General features: G+C 35.7%; 1 protein-coding gene across 2 annotated transcripts in view; it reads right to left on the bottom strand.

Annotated features, from left to right (window-relative positions):
* Nucleotides 1-20,595, bottom strand: part of Ranbp17 (RAN binding protein 17) — a 390,835-nt gene that overhangs the window by 318,050 nt on the left and 52,190 nt on the right. For both annotated transcript variants that reach the window (XM_004637026.2, XM_023721795.1), the window contains exons 9-12: nucleotides 18,978-19,097; nucleotides 17,044-17,190; nucleotides 16,288-16,460; nucleotides 10,625-10,818 (exon numbers count right to left, since the gene is read on the bottom strand). In XM_004637026.2, coding sequence (XP_004637083.1) covers nucleotides 10,625-10,818; nucleotides 16,288-16,460; nucleotides 17,044-17,190; nucleotides 18,978-19,097 — 634 coding nt within the window. The remainder of the gene's footprint in view (nucleotides 1-10,624; nucleotides 10,819-16,287; nucleotides 16,461-17,043; nucleotides 17,191-18,977; nucleotides 19,098-20,595) is intronic.

Consider the following 20,595-nt stretch of genomic DNA (forward strand, 5'->3'; position numbering starts at 1 on the left):
TCCCTTGCGCCTGCCAGGGAAGTACTTATTCCACTCAGCCATCTCCCCAGCCTACATATTTTTCTTGATGGTGATCCTTGTTTGATTTGTATAAATATATACAGTGTTGCATGTCTTGTCCTAGCTTTAGCCTTTTAAAATTTTTGATCCTGAGTCAATTTAAGTAGGTTACATCTATTTATTCAAGTTTCCTAATTTACTAACCTGAGAAAATACTATGAATAACTATCTTTTAAATTACTGCTGTATCCAACATCACCTTTCATTTCATTTCTAACTTTATTTGTAAATTCTCTTTTCTTCTTAAGCTCCTAAGACATCTGTCAGTTTATAAGTCTTTTGGAAGATTTAATTTCATTGTTTCTTATTTCTTAAACTTTGCTTTGCTTCTCCACTCCTATGGTTAAATCTGCTCCTCTCATTTCAACTTCTCCAGTCAGATGCTTAGGTTACAGCATTGCAATCTCCTTTTCTTTTTTCCTATGCTGCTAGGGATCGAATTTAGAGCTGCTTGCATGCTAGGCAAGTGCTCTACCACTTAGCTACAACCCTATCCCTCTTTTCTAAACAAGCTTGGTTTTCAATAAGTTTCTTTTTAAAAACTCTGCTGCTGCATTCCAGAAATGATGGACTTTGATTATTGCATAGTTCATTTAATTTTTAAACTGTAATTTTTAAATTGGAAAACAAATATAAACTTGAAATGAAGTTGAGGCAAAATGCACCATGAGTAGATGTTCTGACAAAGGCTAAAGTTTAAAAAGCAAGTAATGACACAAGGAAATGTTTTTGCTACAGTACAAACAGTACCCACCCTACACACTGAAAAAAAAGATAAAATAAATAATGCACAAATGCCTGGATCACGTACTCATTTTAATAACAGTAACAGTGGTGTTTTTAAATACATATTATTGACTGTCCACAGTCCAGAATGTGCTGGTAGTTCCCAAAGAAAAAATTTTAAAGGGAATAACCCAAATTTTCCTTCATATGACAAAGTTCTAGCTAAACACCTAAGTTTAGCTAGACAATTACATGCAACACGTTATTCAATCAATATTCCAAAGTAAGATGTAAGGACAATTACGAGATGAAGGAAATCAAGGACATAAAATGTCTCTCTAACATTTATTCACTGTGCCTTTCATTATTTTGCCTGATTCTCAGATACTCCAGAAAGCCAATGTGTCATTATCATCACAACGTCTAGTTCATTACCATATCTGCTGCTGTAGGATTTTGCCCAAGATACCTCACCACAGTTCCCATTTCCTTTCCTGTTACAACTCTGTCACCACCCTTGTCAAATAATTTAAAAAGCCTCTTTGAATTCTGTGACCTTATTTATAAACTGAGATATGTTTTTAATTTTTTCACTAAAGATCTGGTGGCAGTAAATATTCTGCTTCCATTTGTCTCTTTCATTCATCCTTGTTCATAAAAAGAGATCCATCTGGTAATAGACAATAATGAGATTAAAGTTATTTTTGTCTCACTGTTTAAGAATAATACTCCAAGAAACAGGACAGCGGCGTGAACTTGGGGAAACAAAAGAAAGCAAGAAAGTATATAACCATGAAGTGAATGCTTAGTCTCAAAGATGAGAGACTCAAAGAAAAGGCTGGATTAAAACATAAAAAAAGAAAAAAAAAGAAAGAAAGATTCCAGTGCTCTAAAGGAAAGGTAAGTCCCCCAACATCTTCCTGCTTATTCTCTCAGTATAATACACAGCTGGACCCACCTTATCATATCCTGGTTGATACCAACTTTATCAACTTTTACATCAAAGCCTAACTGGACTTGGTACAATCAATGACAGACTGTCTGTAGGCCAAGTGTATCCCTTGTATAACTGATTGTGTAATGGCGGAAATTGAGAAATTGGGACATAAGTATCGAGTGGCCCTAAGGATTGCCAAGGATCCAGTTTGAACAATTACCTTGCACATATAAAGGGACCTATGCAGACAACTGCTTAGTGTAGAGAGTAACTCAGCACAGGTGTTACATAGTGGCCATGGTTGACTGAGACCTTAACAAGAGAATCCACAGATCCCTGGAGTTCCTATCATATACATTTCTATTAACAGATACAACACTGAATAGATGTCAGATGATTAGGGAGCCCCTCAGTTCTGATTCTTACAAGACAAAGCTCCTCTGCCTCTTTCCAACCAAGTTTTGTTTTCAGTTCATTCAGCATTGCTATAGCATGAATTATTTACCCACTTGCTGTATTATCAGCTGAGTATGGTTAAATAAATTCATTTTTTGATGCTTTCTGAATAAAAAAAAAAGAATAATACTCCGTGATCTGGTTTCCACTCTGACTGGAACTGAGTTTGAAGAAGTGAGTTACCAGTATATTTTATGGTACTTTTAAAGTGATCTTTCCTCTTCAGCTATTTATAAGATTTTCTATATTGGGGGGTACCACAGTTTGATCAAAGTGGTACTATTTAAGAATATCTACTTTTAGGCCTGTCAAATAGCTCTGTGGATTAAAGGTCCTGCAAGCAAGTGCATGGGCCAGGGGTTTGATCCCCTAGCCTGCCGTGCCAGCTCCACTGCCAGGGTCACACTGAGATGGCAACTGAGACTGGGCATGGTGGCACACACCTGTAATCCCAGCTCTTGGGAGGCTGTAAACAGGTGAATCACTACAAGTCTGATCTGAACACCCTATAGACCCTCCCCTAAAATACAAAAAAAGAAAACTACTTTTACCATTTTTATTCAACAAAAAGTAATAAAAGGCATGGAAACTATAAAACAGACATGAAACAGTCTTTACTTCCAGGTGATGTGATCATATACATAATCTTAAAATCTCCAAAAATATTAGAAAACATAAATTTAGCAAAGTTATATGACAGAAAGACACAGATCAATTCTGCTTTTATAGATCAGCAAAAATAACTAAAAATGTATAATAGTTGTTAACCCTCCAGAAGAGAAGCTTAATGATATCATTACCCTGTAATATAGGCAGGTGAGCTTAACCTCACTATCTGTCTGAATATCAAACAACTTAGACATAACTTGGAACAAGTATTTTCCATCAAGTATTGATATGTTAAACTTTAAATCCCTAAAGAATGTGAAGAAAAAAACAAAAAATAAAAAATAGGAATAAACAATTGTATTTTTTACACAGAAATTTAGAAATCTAACCATATACAGCACTGTAGCAGTTTGCAGACCAAAAATTAGTAAAAAGAGGGCTGCAAGGACAGCCAATATTTTGGCTCTAGCCTTTCAAGGTCAGTGAGAACTCAGGACATAAGCGAACCTGTCCTGTAGCATCCTGTAACTCAGTAGTGTCCCAAATGTTCTGATCAAGGAGATTATGGGGCCACAGTAGAACGTGATCGAGGATGTAGAGTGTGCCTAACGAGAGTCACATGGAGAGAAAACATTCTCTCAGGCTTTCACAGACAGCAAATTGGTCAAGCAATGGCTGTGACTCATCCACATGGCTGACACTGACAAAGGATCTACAGACTGTGGTACAGGGTTTCAGGGTAAATGCTGAGGGGATTTGACTAAACTTGCCAGATCCGGAAGTTACATTTCTTGTTATATAGGTCTTGCTTTATCATGGTCTTAACCATCCATCAGAAAAGCATAAAAAGGTTTAAAAAGTAAAGCCATATTAATATGCTGAGCTGTAAAAAGCTCAAGACAACAACTTCTGACATTGCCAGTTCTACACATAACCCACTACTATTGTGGACTACTGGACTATATTGGATTAATTCGCTGAATTCATGCACCTACAATATTTCAATGGCAAGGGACTACCCATCTCTGACAATACTAACTAAAAAAGGGAATATAAGTGAAAGACCATTTTGTATCTGTATTTACAAAATAGGTAGGATAGATATACAGTTATTTTCTCAGTTCAATGAGCAGAAATATTTGTACTAACAGTGTTTGGACAGGATATCATGTCTGTATCTTGTACTATGAATAACCACTACAAAGACAACAATATGCAATGTATTATTGGAACTGTCCTACTAACCTGTTTTGAAACTGTCTCATTGCTATTTGTTTCTCAAAATTAATAAAATGAAAAAGTACAATAATATAAAAATACAGAAATAAATTTAGTAAATGATTTTTTAAAACTATACAATTGAAATATATTGCAAAAAAAAAATCGCTATTCATGAAATAGAACTCAACATTAGAAACAGACCCAAACTGCTGTGCTGGCCCTGAAACTAGGCATGGTGGTGCATGCCTGTAACCCAAGCACTGAGGAGGGCAGACAGGAAGATCACTACAAGTCTCCGCTGTTTAGTGAGACTCTGTATCCAATAAACAAATAAATAAAATTTAAAAAAATAAAGTTCCACTGCAGTTAGAGAAGCTGTATTTGAAGAGGTCTTTAAAGGACCTTTACATACTTGAAACTAGTCTAAAGATTGTAGGTACTTGAATTCAGTAAAATAACTCAATATAGTCCAATAGTTCATAATAGTAGTGGGTTATCAGCAGAACTGGCAATTGTCAGAAGTTGTTCACTTGAGCCTTTTACAGCTCAGCATATTAATATGGCACTATTTTATACCTCGTGGTTATACTTTTCTGCTGGATGGTTAAGACCAGTTAAAGCAAGACCTATATAACTAAAAATGTAACCTTTGTATCTGATAAGGTCAGTCAGATACCCTCAGGATTTACCCTGAAACCAGGGTATATAATACTATATATATAAGATAGCATAGATACACAGCTACTTTCTCTTAGTTCAATGAGAAGAAAGGTTTGTACTAATATTGCTTAGACAAGAGACAATGTCTACATCTTGGTTTCTGAATAACTACTATGAAGACAACAATATCCAGTGTATTAATTATTGCAACTGTCACACGAACCTGTTTTGAAACTCTCATTGCTATTTTATCTTTTTTTCTCATTAAAATGAATAAAAGACAAGAAATAAATTTTTAAAAATAAAGTAATCTCATTTAAAGTCCAGTGAGGGCCAGGGAGATAGCTTGGCAGCCTAAGTGCCTGCCTAACAAGCACAAGGACCCAGGTTTGATTCCCAGCACCACATGCTGCTCTGGCTGTGGCACCCTGAGCGCACTGAGCCAGCTACCAAGACTGAACATGGTTGCACACACCTATAATCCCAGCACTGGGGAGGCTGAGACAGGAGGATCACTGTGAGTCCAAACTGCATAGTAAGAACCTGTACCAAATACATAAAATATTTAAAAACTTAAAAAAATAAAAATGGGCAAAAGAGCTGAACAATTTATACACACACACATACACACACACACACTCTTGATAAGCACACTGCTATAGTTTATATCTAGATGTCTCCCCAAGGGCTCATATAATCATAGGTAGGGCTTCTGAGAGGTAGTTGGATAATGGGAACATTATACTCATCAGTGTATTAGTCCACTGATGAGTTCACAGCTAAATGTGATGTTGGCAAGTAAATCCTGGCCAAATGAGGTGAGTTACTGTGGATGTGGCCTGGAAGGATACAGCCTGCTCCTTCCTTCTTCGATCTCTATTGCTGCCAGGACATGAGCTCTTTCTCCTTTGCCATATTCCTATGTAACGCCACCTGGACTTGGAGCCAGCCAACTAAGGACTGAAACACCTACAAATCATGAGCCAAAATAAACCTTTCCTGCTTAAGAGATGTGATGTCAGATACTGTGTGTCAAGAAACACACAAACAGGGCCGGCCAAATAGCTCACCAGATTAAAGCACCTGCAAGCAGGCGCAGGGACCAAGGGTTTGATCTTGGACCTGCCATGCTGGCCCTGCCCCAGGACGCACTGAGACAGCAATTCAGACTGGGCATGGTGGCGCATGCCTGTAATCCCATCTCTCAAGAAGCTGTAAACAGGCAGATCACTATGAGTGTGATCTAATAGTGAGATCCCGAACACCCTGCAGACCCTTCCCTAAAATACAAAAAAAAAACAAAAAAAGAAACACACAAAGGGCCAAAAACACATAAAAGAAGTTTAAAATCATTAATTACTAGGGAAATGCCAACTACAGTCACTGGAAAAAACCATGTAGAATGGCTCATGTAAGAAAGTAAACAATATCAAAAAGTAAGCATAGGGAGCAACTGAAACTCTTACAGGTAATGGAAATACAAAAATATATGGACATTTTATAGAACAGTATAGTAATATTATATACCATTAAACACGTTTGTCATATGATTCAGCATCCATCTTGGTTATTTACCAAAGAGAAATGAAAATTCATATATATATATATATATGTATATATATATATATATATATACATATATATATAGACATTTCTGCAAATATTCATAACATCATTATTTACAATAGTTTAAAAACTGGAAGTGTAATTCAAGAGTTTACCATCTGAACAAACTGTTTTAAAGGCACCATATGAAATAATATAGAGCAATAAAAAGGAACAAATTATTAATATACACAACATATGTTAGTCTTTTGTGTTAAGAAAAGTGAAACACAAGACTACCTATGTTTCCATTATATCAAAATTTAAAAGGATAAAACTATAGTGATAGAAAGTAGTTACCTAGGATGGAAGTTGGAAGAAGGGATCAAAGGGATGAAAAAATTATTTAAAAAGAAGGAATTATTCTGTCTCCAATGTAATGTAGTTACATGACTAGGCATAACTACTACATTCATCATACTGTACACTCAAATAAATAAACAGAAAAATATATTTGTAACTTTGATCATAGAAAAAGTCACTTTTCTAAATTATGAAAAGCTCTTAGAAGCCAATAAGGAAAAGTCAACAACTCAACAGAAACATGAGCAAAGGACTCATTTATAAAAAAGGAAAAACCAACCATTTCTTACACAGTTTAAACATTTAAATTGAAATAAGACAGTAAATGTTAAATTACACTGAGATAACATCCTTCAAAGGGATTCCCAATAATTGAAAAGCTTGGAAATGCTGCCCTATGAAGGTATATGGAAATAATCTCATAGATTTAGATTGCTGATGAACCAGAAAATTAGTTTAGCTCTCAAAGAATACAATTAAGCAGTGTCTACACAATTACACATATATTAGCCCTCTATGCAACAACAATTCCACTTCTGGAAACTTATAAACTTGCTTACAAATAAAATAGCATAGGTACAGGGTTAACCTGTACAGTGATACATTTAATAAAACTGTAAACAATTCCTATTTTTGAGAAATAATTAATTATGACACATTAAAAATATTATATATCTACAAAACTCAAATTTTTCAATATATAAATTTGAAAATAGCTCTAAAACATATTGTTAAATGAAAAACAGTACTGATAACAGTAAACACACTATGCCAAAGTCTACATTAATAATGAAGGCATAAGAATTTATACATTCAAAAATGTTTGTATAAAAAAAAATGTTTGTATAGGCACGCAAAAACTTTGAAAAGATTCAAAACTAGTATGGATGGCTACTTGCTAGAGTATGAATGATAGACAAGAATAGAGTACTAAAGCAGAACATTATTTTTTACAATGTAAGTATTTTTTTGTTGTTTATTTTGTTTTTTTGTATTTTTAGGGAAGGATCTACAGGTGTTCAGGGTCTCACTACTAGACTGAACTTGTAGTGATTCTCCTGTTTACAGCCTCCCAAGTTCTGAGATCACAGGCATGCGCCACCATGCCCAGTCTCAACTGCCATCTCAGTGTGCTCTGGGGACAGGGCCGGCACAGTAGACCTGGGGATCGAACCTCCGGCCCCTGCACCTGCTTGCAAGCGCTTTAATCCACTGAGCTATTTGGCCAGTCAACACTATGTTTTAGATATGGTGAATTAATTCAAATCAAGTTTGATATGAAATATGAAAGACAGCAGATATGCAGAGAAAAGTCACAAACCTAAAAATATTATTAAAAATTCAAAAGAAAAGGATTTGCTTCAAAAACATATAATGACCGGGGAGATGGCTCACTAGAATAAGCTCTTGCCTGGCAAGTGCAAGGGCCTGAGGGGGCAGGGGGAATATATACATAGATTATGAGGATATAGTACAGCTTAGGGGTAGTTTTTGCATAGCATGCATGAGGCTTTGGGTTTGATCTCAACACTATCAAACAAAACAAAGCAAAGCAAAGCAAAGCAAAACCAAAATGAAGGGAACAAACCCAAATATGTTTGTCTTTCTTTTACGTATAACATTCCTGAAACAGTGAAAGACATATAATTTTGCAGTAAAGGGGAAATGAGTAAAAGATGTACATATATTACTGAAGATGACACAACAAATAGGTATGACATAATACTGAACTTAATTAGGGGAATTAAAATATTCATGATGTATATTAACTCAACTAGACTGTCCAACATTTGAGTGCAATATGAGCTGGTCGATGAGAATCTAGGTTGGGGCAGCAAGCTAGTCTGCGGCACAGCCTCCCTTTTCTAAAAAAAATGTATTTAGTACAGGGTCTACAGGGTCTTGCTGCACAAATTGGACTCACAGTGATCCTCCTGTTTTCAGCCTTCCAAGTGCAGGGATTACAGATGTGCGCCACCACACCCAGCCTACAGCCTTCCATTTTCATAAATGGAATCTTACTAGAACCCAGCCACACATACATGGCTGCATCCCAATTGTAAAAGCAGAGTTGGGTTGCAGAAGAGTTCTAAAACATTTATAGAGTTCTTAAACACTTCACAAACAAAACTGACAATTCCTGATAGACATCAACAGAAACTCATAAACACTGTTGGTAGATGTAAAGTAGGGAAAATTACTTTATAGTTTTAAAAAGCTTATGTTTTAGCCCACCAAATAGCTCAGCGGATTAAAAGATCTGAAAGTAGGTACAGAGACCAGGGGTTCGATCCCTAGGCCTGCCTTGCCAGCCCCGGCCCCACCCCCAGGGAGCACTGAGATGGCAAATGAGACTGGGTGTAGTGGCACGTGTCTGTAATTCCAGCTCTTGGGAGGCTGTAAACAGGTAAATCACTATGAGTCTGATCTAGTAGTGAGGCCCTGAACACCCTGTAGACCCTTCCCTTAAAAAAGAAAGAAGAAAGCTTATATTATATATAAAAAAATGTTAACAGCAACACTTTACTAGTAAAAAATAAAGCAAATAACAAATACTCACTGACAAGGGAATCATAAATGAATAGTACCAAAGCAACCCAAGAGTGCAAAGAAGTAAAAAGTAAGGAATGTGCCTTAGTGTAAGTTGTCATAAATGTATTACTATGAAATACTGGTAAAATAAGCTGTAGAAAAATAAGTAAATTCCATGTTTAAAGCTCAAAAAAATGCAAAATCATGTATTATTTTCAGAATCAATATACAGTAAAACTGAGAAAAGGTATTCACTGATAAACACAGATGATAAGTATTCTGTTGGCAAGGACAGATTCAGAAAAATGAAAAAGGGATGCTGCAAAGACACAGGCAGTGGCTTACTCTTTAAGACTGACGATGTTCCATTTTAACTACCATTCTGCCTGCCTGCCTGTCTGTCTGACTCTCTCTCTCCATATGTATGTGTGATATATATATAGATATATAGATATATGTGTGATATATATATATCTCCATATGTATGTGCATATATATATATATTTATTTGATAATAATTTTCAAAATGAAGATGGGAAACCACTGGAAGCAAATCTGATTCCAAATTTGATTCCTTATCAAACTCATTTTCCTACACAAGAAAAAATAAATACTCTGGAACTATAATCAAATTCTTGGATAAATCCAATTTCATTCTTTTAAAAAACATCTCATTGGGATAGCTCCGTAGAATAAGTGCTTGCCTGGCAAGCGCAAGGCCCAAGTTCAATCCCTGGCACAGTAAAAAATCAATCAATCAATCAATTAATTAATTAATTAATGAAAAACGGTCAGGCACAGTTCTTATTTAATTATTTATTTATTGCGGTACCGGGGATTGAACTCAGGACCCTGTACTTGCCAGGCAAGCGCTAATTCTACTGAGCTATCTCCCCTGGCCCCAGGCACAGTTCTATATACCTATAATCCTAGCTATCTAAAAGGAGGATCAGAAGTTTGATGCTAGCCTGGGCAACTTAGACTGTCTTAAAATAACAATAAAAAGGACTGGGGATGTAGCTCAGTGGCACAGTGCTTGCCTGGCATGTATAAGGCCCCAAATTCAATCAATCAACTATAGAAATGAAGGAAACATGATTATTTAAAAAGAGTAAATAATTAACAGCTTTTGTTTTATATCAATGCTAGAGAAGTTCTTCCTAAAAATCTTATAAAGGAGGATTAAAAATCCACTATGAAACTACCAAAATGCCAGAAGCAGGTTAATGAAATTAATAGCTATTAATAAAATTAACAAGGGGCCGGGGAGATGGCTCAGTGGAATAAGCGCTTCCCTAGTAAGCGCAAGGGTCTGAGTTCAATCCCCGGTTCCGCCAAAAAAAAAAAAAAAAAAAAAAAAAAAAAAAAAAAAAAAAAATAAATAAAATTAACAGCTTACAGAAATTGGAGAAAATACATATACATAATTTACAATGAGATTATTAAAATGATTCATGATACTTAATATTCACATAATATTAATACTTACATATTACTCACATAAAATTTACTGACCTTCTTGAATTGCCATGTCCACAGTTATTCGAGAAGGTGAATGCAGAAGTTTTTGATAATTCTGTGCATTTTGGTCAAACAACTGTACGAGAAGAGTGCAGGTCTTTTCATATTCACATCTGCTGACAGTGCACAACTGCTCCAGCTGCTGAAATACAGTAGCAGTATCATCTAGTGGATCGTCTAAATGATCTCTGTAAACATACAAAAAATTTTCAGATAACATTAGAATGTGATATGCTTTTATTAACCACAAATGAACTATGCTAAATAAAAATTCTATGAAAAAGAAATAAAAGATTAGATGGGCTGGAGAAGTAGCTTGGTGGTATAAGTGCCTGCCTGGCAAGGTCAAGGTCCCAGATTCAATCCCTAGTACTACATGCTGTGCTGACCCTGGAATCGCGGGCACAGTACATTGGCCACTGAAACCATGTGTGGAGGGCCAGCCAAATAACTCAGTGAACTAAAGTTCCTGCAAGCAGGAGCAAGGGCCTGCCGTGCCAGCCCTGCCCCCGGGACACACTGAGCCAGTGATTGAGACTGGGCGTGGTGGCATGTGCCTATAATCCTAGCTCTTTGGAGGCTGTAAACAGGCGAATCACTGCCAGTCTGATCTAGTAGTAAGACCCTGAGCACCCTGTAGGCCCTTCCCTAAAACACAGAAGAAAGAAAAAAAAGAAAGAAAGAAAGAAAGAAAGAAAGAAAGAAAGAAAGAAAGAAAGAAAGAAAGAAAACATGTGCACGTCTGTAATTCCAGTGCTGGCCTAACCAGCCCGTGGGTCTGAGCCCAATCCCTGGTTACAACAAAAAAAAAAAAAAAAAAGAGAAAAAAATTAAACAATAACAAATGCTGGCAAGGCTGTGGTGAAAAAGGAACACTTCTCCACTGTTTGTGGAAATGTACATTGGTACAACCACTAGAGAAATCAGTATAGAGATCCCTCAAAAAACTAGGATTAGAGGTCCCATTCAACCCAGCTAGTACCCTCCTGGGTATTTTCCCAGAAGAATTAAAAACATCGCAGGGGCCAGGGTTCAATCCCCAGCATGCTGTGCTGGCCCCACCCCCTAGGGCATGCTGAGACCAATACTGGGCATGGTGGTGCATGCCTATAAACGCAGTGCTTGGGAGGCTGAAAACAGAAGAATCACTACGAGTTTGATCTGTGTAGCTAGACCCTACAAACCCTCTACTAAATTTAAAAACACCATACCACAGTAAGGTACGTGCACTCATGTTTATAGCAGCAAAATTTGTGATAGCTAAATCTTAGAAACAACCCAAATGCCCATCAAACTGTCAAATGGACAAAAAGATGTGGTATTTTTATATAATGGAGTATTATCCAGCTATAAAGAGGGACAAGGGCTGGAGCGATAGCTCAGCACTAGCAGACTAGCACCTGCTCAGGGACCAGGGTTTGATCCTCGGCACCACATGCCTACCTGGACCCACCCCTGGGCACTCCGCCATGGAGGCTGGGTATGGTGGGGTACACCTGTAATCCCAGCACTGGGGAGGCTGAAAACAGGAGGAATCACTACAAGTTCAAGCTACACAGCCAGACCCTGTACCAAACACATATATACATACATACATACATACATACATACATACATGGATGTTATTGTCTCCCTAGTATAAGAAACTGAAAAAGTATGTAAGACCCAAAATCTACAAGACATTGTGAAATGGGAAGAAACTGTTCATAAAGAAAAAACAACTGGGATGGGTGAAATGAGAAAAGAAGGAAGGGAAAAGAAAATAGATGTATACATACGATAGAAAAGATAGTTATACTACTGATTTTTTTTAATTCATTCAAAAAATGGTTTGTGTTTATATGGTCTGATCAATTATGTATGCCTATATCTTGTAATCTGAGCAACTAATTAGAAGATAACATGTAATTATTATCTTATTTTGGAATTCTGTATTATTGGTTTTAAAATTTTTATTTTGTTTTTTAATATAAAATTTTAGGGCCAGCCAGATAGCTCAGCAGACTAACTGGAGTTCGATCCCCAGTGTGTTGTGCTGGCCCCATCCCTGGGGCATGCTGAGACAGCAACTGAGACTCTGCGTGGTGGCATGGGCCTGTAAACCCAGTGCTTGGGAGGCTGAAAGTAGGAGGATCACTCTGAGTCTGATCTGTGTAGTGAGACCCTGTAGATTCTGCACTAAATATATAAAATAAATAAATTTTACAAAAAGGAAAGACACATGGATTAATCAGAATAAAGTTTAGAAATAGAACCACATATGTGTAGTCAATTAAGTTTTGACAACAATGTAAAGAAAATTCAATGAAAAAAAGTCTTTTTCATAAATGGTGTTGGGTAACTGCTCATTCTTCTAAAAGAAAAAAAAAAAAAAAAAAAGAACTTGAATTTGCCACATATGATATACAAAAATTAACCCAAACTTGATTATAGACTTAAATATAAATCCTAAAACTATAAAACTTTTACAACAAAAATAAGATCTTTGTGATCCTGGATAAGAGAATATGCTCCTCAGGTATGACACCAGAACATGTTACTCAGAAAAAAGGATAACTTCATCTTCAATAAAATTAAAACTTTCTGCTCTTTTGAAGCTTTAAGATAAAAAAAAAAATGATACAGGTATGTTGTAAAGACAAAATCATATATAACCAAGAGTTGTGAACAGAATATATAGACCACTCAAATCTCATTAAGAAAATAGTTCTTTTATTTATTCATTTTGGTACCAGAGATTGATCTCAGGACCTTGTGCTTGTATGGTAGGCGCTTACACTGCTGAGCTATCTCCCCAGCCCTCATTAAGAAAATAAACTACTTTTTAAAAAGTAGCAATAGGCTTTTTTGTTTCTGGCTGTGTAGAGGTAGCTCGTGCGTCTGGGACACCCCAAAGTTAGGACTTCTCTTTGCACGCCTGAGGCCTCCCCATGGTGGCTCTGCAGCTGTCATCATGCCACAGAATGTATTTACTGAATTACACCATGAACACTATGGGTAGCACTTGGATTACCATGGGAAAAAGAGAAAGAAGGAAAGTCGAGAGGTTCATGAACGTTCAAAGAAAGCAAAAAGAAAAAGATTGGCCTGAAGGCTAAGCTCTACCACAAACAATGCCATGTGGAGAAGATACAAATGAAGACTATCAAGATACATGAAAAGAGAAACACCAAACAAAAGAACGATGAAAAGACTCCACAAGGAGCAGTACCTGCCTACCTGCTGGACAGAGAGGGACAGTCTCGTGCAAAAATAGTTTCCAACACGATTAAACAAAAATGAAAAGGCGGAAAAATGGGAAGTTCCTCTGACCAAAGTTCGTGCCCAAGGAGCAATGGAAGTATTAAAAGTTATTCGAACTAGAAAGAGAAAAAAGAAGAAATGGAAGAGGATGGTTACTAAAGTCTGCTTTGTTGGAGATGGCTTTATAAGAAAACCACCTAAATACAAAAGATTCATTAGGCCAATGGGCTTACGTTTTAAGAAGGCCCATGTAACACATCCTGAACTGAAAGCCACCTTTTGCCTGCCAATATTTGGTGTGAAAAAGAATCCTTCATTGCCACTGTATACAACTTTGGGTGTTATTACCAAAGGAATAGTGATGCAGGTGAATGTGAGTGAGGTGGGCCTTGTGACACAAGGAGGCAAGGTTATTTGGGGTAAATATAGCTAGGTAACCAACAGTCCTGAAAATGATGGATGCATCAATGCAGTCTTACTAGTTTGACAAATGTTTCATACAGTAACTTCTTATACTTATTGAAGACCACAGATCAATCAGGAAAACCATAACTTGAATATTGCTGAACAACTCTCATGACTGCATTCATCACAAAAACTGTTCATTAAATTGTAAAAACATTAAAATGGCCCAGTTTTACAAAATAAATAAATAAATAAATAGCAATAGGGACTTTGCCAAAGAATACACAAAGATGGTAAATAAGCAAGTGGAAGATGCTCTACATCATTCTCATCAAGGGAATGCAAATTAAATACTAAAGCACCATACTAAACACCATAATTTTTATGGTTTGTATCTAGATGTCCCCCTCAAAGCCTCATGCACTTTTTTTTTTTTCCTTGCGGAACCGGAGATTGAACTCAGGCCCTTGCACTTGCCAGGGAAGCACTTATTCCACTAAGCCATGTCCCCGGCCCCTCATGCACTTTTAGATGGGGATTTTTCAGAGGTAGCCAAATCTAGAGTTTTTGATTGATTCATGGCTCAATGCTAGGATGAAGAGTCGATGACTGCTGGATCACTCCACTGATTGAGCTGGCACCTTCTGAATCTCAGCAGTCTGTATAAGATAAAGGGACAGAAAGACAGAAAGAAGGCTTGCCTCCCCCTGCTCTTGTTCCTTTTGCTGTCTTCCACTACCATATACTGCTGCCCCTCCGTCATGGGCTACCCTGCCTTAGAGCCAGCCAGTTATGGACTGACACGTCTACAAATTGTGAGCTAACTAAACTTTTCCCCTTTTAACTTTGGGTGTGAGATATTTTGTCTCAGCAATAAGAGAAAAGTAAGACAGTAATATATTAGAATGGCTACAATTGTTGAGAACTGATAATATCATGAAGTGCTAGTGAGAATACAGAGTGAGTAGGTCTTTCATACATTTCAAGTAAGTCTCCAAAATGTTATAGCCACATTGTATCATTCACATATTCCTAATTATTTCCACTTCAGCTCTCTACAATTCTGACAACTCTGGTTGTCCTTACACACTTCAGAAATATCAGAAGTAAAATTTTATCTTAGAATTAAAAAAAAATGTTACAGCTACCTTGGAAAACAGTGGCAGTTTTTAATAAAAGTAAAATATAGTTCACCATACCACCAAAGATCCTATACCTCGGTATTTACTGAAGATAAATGAAAATTTAGATCCACATGAATCTTACAGGAATGTTATCAGCAGATTTATTCACATTGCCCAAAATGGCAACAACCCAAATTTCCTTCAGCACATAAATGGAAAACTAATATATTCACAAAATGGAATATTACTGAACAATAAAAATGAATAATAATTTCAAATGAATCATTCTAAATGAAAGAAACGAGATGTTAAAAGCTATGCGCTATATGATTTCATTTATACGACATTCTGGAAAAGGCAAAAATTACAAGAAAATACAACTCAGTCACTATCAGAGCTAAGAGCTGACTACAAAAGGAATCTAAATGTCTTCTGGGGCAATAGAACTATTCAATATCCCTACTGTGATGCTAGTATATACAAATATATATACCTGTCAAAATTCATAGAGCTGTATTTTATTTATTTTTATTTGTTTATTTTTTTAAATGTATTTAGTACAGGGTTTATAGGGTCTCACTATACAGATTGGACTCAGTGATCCTCCTGTTTTCAGCCTCCCAAGTGCTGGGATTACAGGCACATGCCGCCATGCTCAGTCTCAATCACAGCCTCAGCACACCCCAGGGTTGGGGCCGGCACTGCAAGCCAGATCAAATCTGATCCCTGTGCCTGCCTAAGCAGGAACTTTAATCCTCTAAGCTATCTGGCCAGCCCAGAGCTGTACTTTAAAGAATATACATTTTAAAGTTATACTTTAAATATCAAAAAATTCCAAGATGTAAAAGATAAAAACATAGCAGAAAAATTGAGTCTTCTTCATACCTCACAACTATGGCAACAGATTCCAACCGAGAAGTGATAAAGGCTTTCGTGATTTCAGGTGCATAAGTGTCTAGTAAGTGGGGTTCAGTTGACTTCACGAAAGGAACTGACGCTACCATTCTTTGCCACAGAGTTAATAAATAATGAACACTGTTGGGAGCAAACTCCCAGTGCTACAAGGAAATAAAGAGAAAGTTATTCAAAATGATACCATAGCTTTATACACTAACTATAGCACAAGATTATTAATGATATATTTTAAAATTTAAATTCTGATTAGAGAGATAAAATTTTAATCTGATTATATAGGTAATTAACAGTTCATATAGCAAATTTTATAAACATAAAAACCCAACATCTTTCTTTACTACAACACCCGCCATTATTAAAATAGTATATTTTCTTTCAATCATTCCATAAGTATATCTTTCAGTGTTGACATCATACGGAAAATATGATTAACTTTTCCCCCAAACTTAAGAAAAGAATTTTCCTACATGACAATCTGTAAAACTATCATTTTCTTCTTCATATAAATCTCACTACTGCTTCTCAAGTCATTCTTCAGTTATTAGATATGCAGGTGGCTTGACAATTATGTTTATGAATGCTGTAATGAAGTTTTTACCTAAACCTCTACAAAGAACATTTCAATAAAGTAGTCAAATTAATAGATGTCAAAACAAAAACAAGGGTACTATCCTTTGCCCAAAACTTTTAAAACTACAGTTTAACATCAATTATATTTTTACTTGCCTGTAAGCTAGTGACAGTAAAATTAGCAATCAACCTGATAACTTCAGGATATTCCTTCACCATGACTAATTCTCCCAGCTGATAATTTGACTTTAAACGAGCTAAAAATCGACAAAACTCATGGTAATTACCCGGATCAGACAAACCCTAAATTATGAGACAGAAAGAAAAGTATTTAATAAATCTATAGATAATAAACCCAATAAAATTCCAAACTATTTAATTAAGTCGCCTACTTCACAATGGGTACTTCAGGTACTTTGTGTCAACTGGAAAAACTATAAGGAAACACGTTGTTCCTGCTAAATTAAATGATGTTATCAATTACTAAGCATATGGAACTCAGACTACAATGTGAAAAAAGCTTTGGATCACAGTGAGTAAAATAAAATGTTTTGAGACCCTTTTAGAGAAGGAGAGGGAGAGGGAGAGGGATGAGAAGAGAACATCAAAGAATGAACTGTGCTTTGAACAGAAGTCAACAAGGGACCTGAAACTTCAGATGAAAAATAAGCATGGGATGATGGAAATGAGCAATACAAATTAGACTTAAATGGTGCATAGGAACAGAAATTTTGTTTAATTCAACACTTACAAGTATTTATAGACACTGTCCAAGTTAATTTCATATGTCTAAATGGATAGTCAGATTATTGTAATATTAGGAATAAAATTTGATAAAATACCTAAAAGATACACAAGTAACCTTTAGGAGAAGATAGATTAAAAAGAAAGACCAACAAAACTGTCCCCAGTTGTCTGTGAGCTCCTGGTAAACAGCAAATGTGTTATCGCTATTATTTCAGTATTTTGCAGTATGTACTATAGCAATCATGAAATAAAATTTAAAAAAGCATTAGTTTTAATACTGAATTAGCTCTATGAAAGAATTATAAAACACTGTAATTATTATGTAAATGTCAAGAAGACATTTTGTAATGCTAATCTTTTAATACCTGGTTGGGATTCTAAAATGACTTTTGCAGCAAAACATCAATATAAGGATGGTGGAAAATCCTCTAATAGAATTATTGACGATTGGCATAGTATCTTCCACAATATAGGTTGATAAGAGTGAGTGAATCAACTAAAAAAATTTAAGTATACTGTTAAATTCTATTTAGCAGTAAAATTTACTAACACTCAAAAGAAAAAGAGTTGCACAACCTATTATATTCCCGTGAATAACCTACAGAATAACTACTTTCAACAGAATATTTTGTATCATGTTTTATTTCTATAAAAAGATATTATCTGTTCCCTTAAAAGATATTCATAACAAAGGGACTTAGACATAGCTCTTTAAACTACCATTTAACTTTTTTACATCTGTAGTTTAATTATAGGTATTTTAAACCAGAAACAAAATAGAGAAACAAAATATTTATCTTGACATCCAAAATCACTCATAAATAATGGCTTTGTACTTCTCTCAAAAGAATATTGCCAGAGAAGCTCTGAAGCTACTAGAGAGTAGATTTTTAAACCTACAAATGCTTATTTGTCCACAAGAAGGCAAAAAGACAGTGTTTTATTATTTAAAGTCACTTATTCCAAAATTATCATTTAGAATTTTATTAAATCTTCTAGTTCAGAATGTAGCTATAACCCTGAATTAATCACGTCAGTAAATTAACAAATGCAAGCAAAGAAAGTAGTACAATGGTAAAAGAAGCATAGTAAGATATATGTCCTCTATTCTAATTCACCTACAAGAAAAAGAACCAAAAGAGGAGAAACATAGAAGTCTTTTAAGAAAATACCCATTTGTTAAAATTGTGCATTTGTACTACAAATTAGACCTAAGAAAGATAAATAAGATACTATTTTCTTTCAGAATCATAACAAATTTATGATGAGTTTATTATGTGCCTTTGAGTAGAAATATTACTTCAATATGCCAAGTATTAATTAATAAATTATTTCATAAATACCTGAGGGTTTTCAAGTATCCTTTTTACTCCCTTAATTAAGTTACCAAGGTATGTGGCACGTTCAGGGCTGCTGAATAAGGACCTTCTAGTAGAAGCAAACTGCACTAAACATGAAAGTGCCTAAAAACAAGAAAAACTCATTTCAAATTTAAAAAGTAGGTATCACTATGTGTAAAATACACTAGTCTTTAACTTACAATGCATTAAGTGTTGATAATAAATCTTTATAGAATATAAAAGTAATAAAAACTAAATACTATCAACCACTATAACCACCTGCATCCCTTCTACATCAACATTAAAATTCTTATTCATGTGTTTCTCCTTAGTATTTTCTCACACACTAGTTCTGCAGAGCAAAGCCTGGATATACACATATGTTAAGAGGCTCCCAACTGCTTATGATGTTTCATTCTTGCTTGATGTTTCACTGCTTGTCTCATTCAAGCTGTCAATACTTAAATTATCAATTAAGAGATTTCACACAGACTGGCTCTTTGGCAGTGCTTTATAAAAAAAAAAAAAAAAAGATTTTATGGTACAGTATGTTTTTTAAATACTCTAAACTATTTACCACAGTAATCTGAAAGGGGGTAAAAATTGTATAATTTCATTTAATCCAGTGCATCTCAAACTTGTTTGTTCCTGGAATACTTTATGCCATACAATAGTATCCCAATGAACAGCTTGGAAGATGCTGCTGAAAGAATTAATTATGTATTTCTAAAAATTCCTATGGAATATCTGTGGCACAGTTACATTCCTAAAGTTTCCAGACAATTTCACTACTTGAGTTCTTCATTCTAATGGTACCTATTGAAATCTGTCTGAGTAAGAGAGAAGCTAGTAGGCCAAACTAGAGTATGTTTTATGTTTCTTCCAACTGTTTGCCCACTTTAAAAATAAAATTAGCTGTCAACATTTAAATTAGTGATTAGGAAATTTCACACAGAAGTCTGGCTCTTTTGGCTAGGGTAAGAATAGGGACTAAAAGTCAAAATTCAGATATCTCTTTTAGATATGGTATAGTTTGCTATCACCCTCATAGTTAAAAAACAAAAACCAAACACCCCCTTCCCAAACCAAACCAACTCAAATCTCTTTAAGGGGGCCGGCCACATAGCTCAGCAGACTAAAGTGACTGCTTGGGCAGAACACAGAGGCCAGGGTCCAAACCCTGATCTGCTGTGCTGGCCCTGCCCCCAGGGCATGCTGAGATGGCAATTGAGACTGGACATAGTTGTGCATGCCTGTAATCCCAGTGCTTGGGAGGCTAAAAACAGGAGAATCATCACTGAGTCCAATCTACGTAATGAGACCATGTACACCCTGTAAACTCTGTTCTAAATTCAATAAATAAATAAATAAATAAAACCTCTTTAACTCTGATTAGTGATTTGGGGAACTACTTAATGGATTAAAAGAGAAAGCAAAACACCAGGCAGACATGTTGCAGACCTGTATTCCCAGCACTCTTGCAAGATTGTGAGGCAGGAAGATGGCAAATTCAAGGCCCACCTGGGCAACTTAGCAAGCCTCTATTCTAAAATAAAATATAAAAAGGACTAAGAATATATAGTTCAGTGCAAATATGCTGGGCTCAATTCTCAGTATTGAA

This window comes from Octodon degus, unplaced genomic scaffold, assembly GCF_000260255.1.
Source record: "Octodon degus isolate 3935 unplaced genomic scaffold, OctDeg1.0 scaffold00085, whole genome shotgun sequence".
Lineage (NCBI taxonomy): Eukaryota > Metazoa > Chordata > Mammalia > Rodentia > Octodontidae > Octodon > Octodon degus.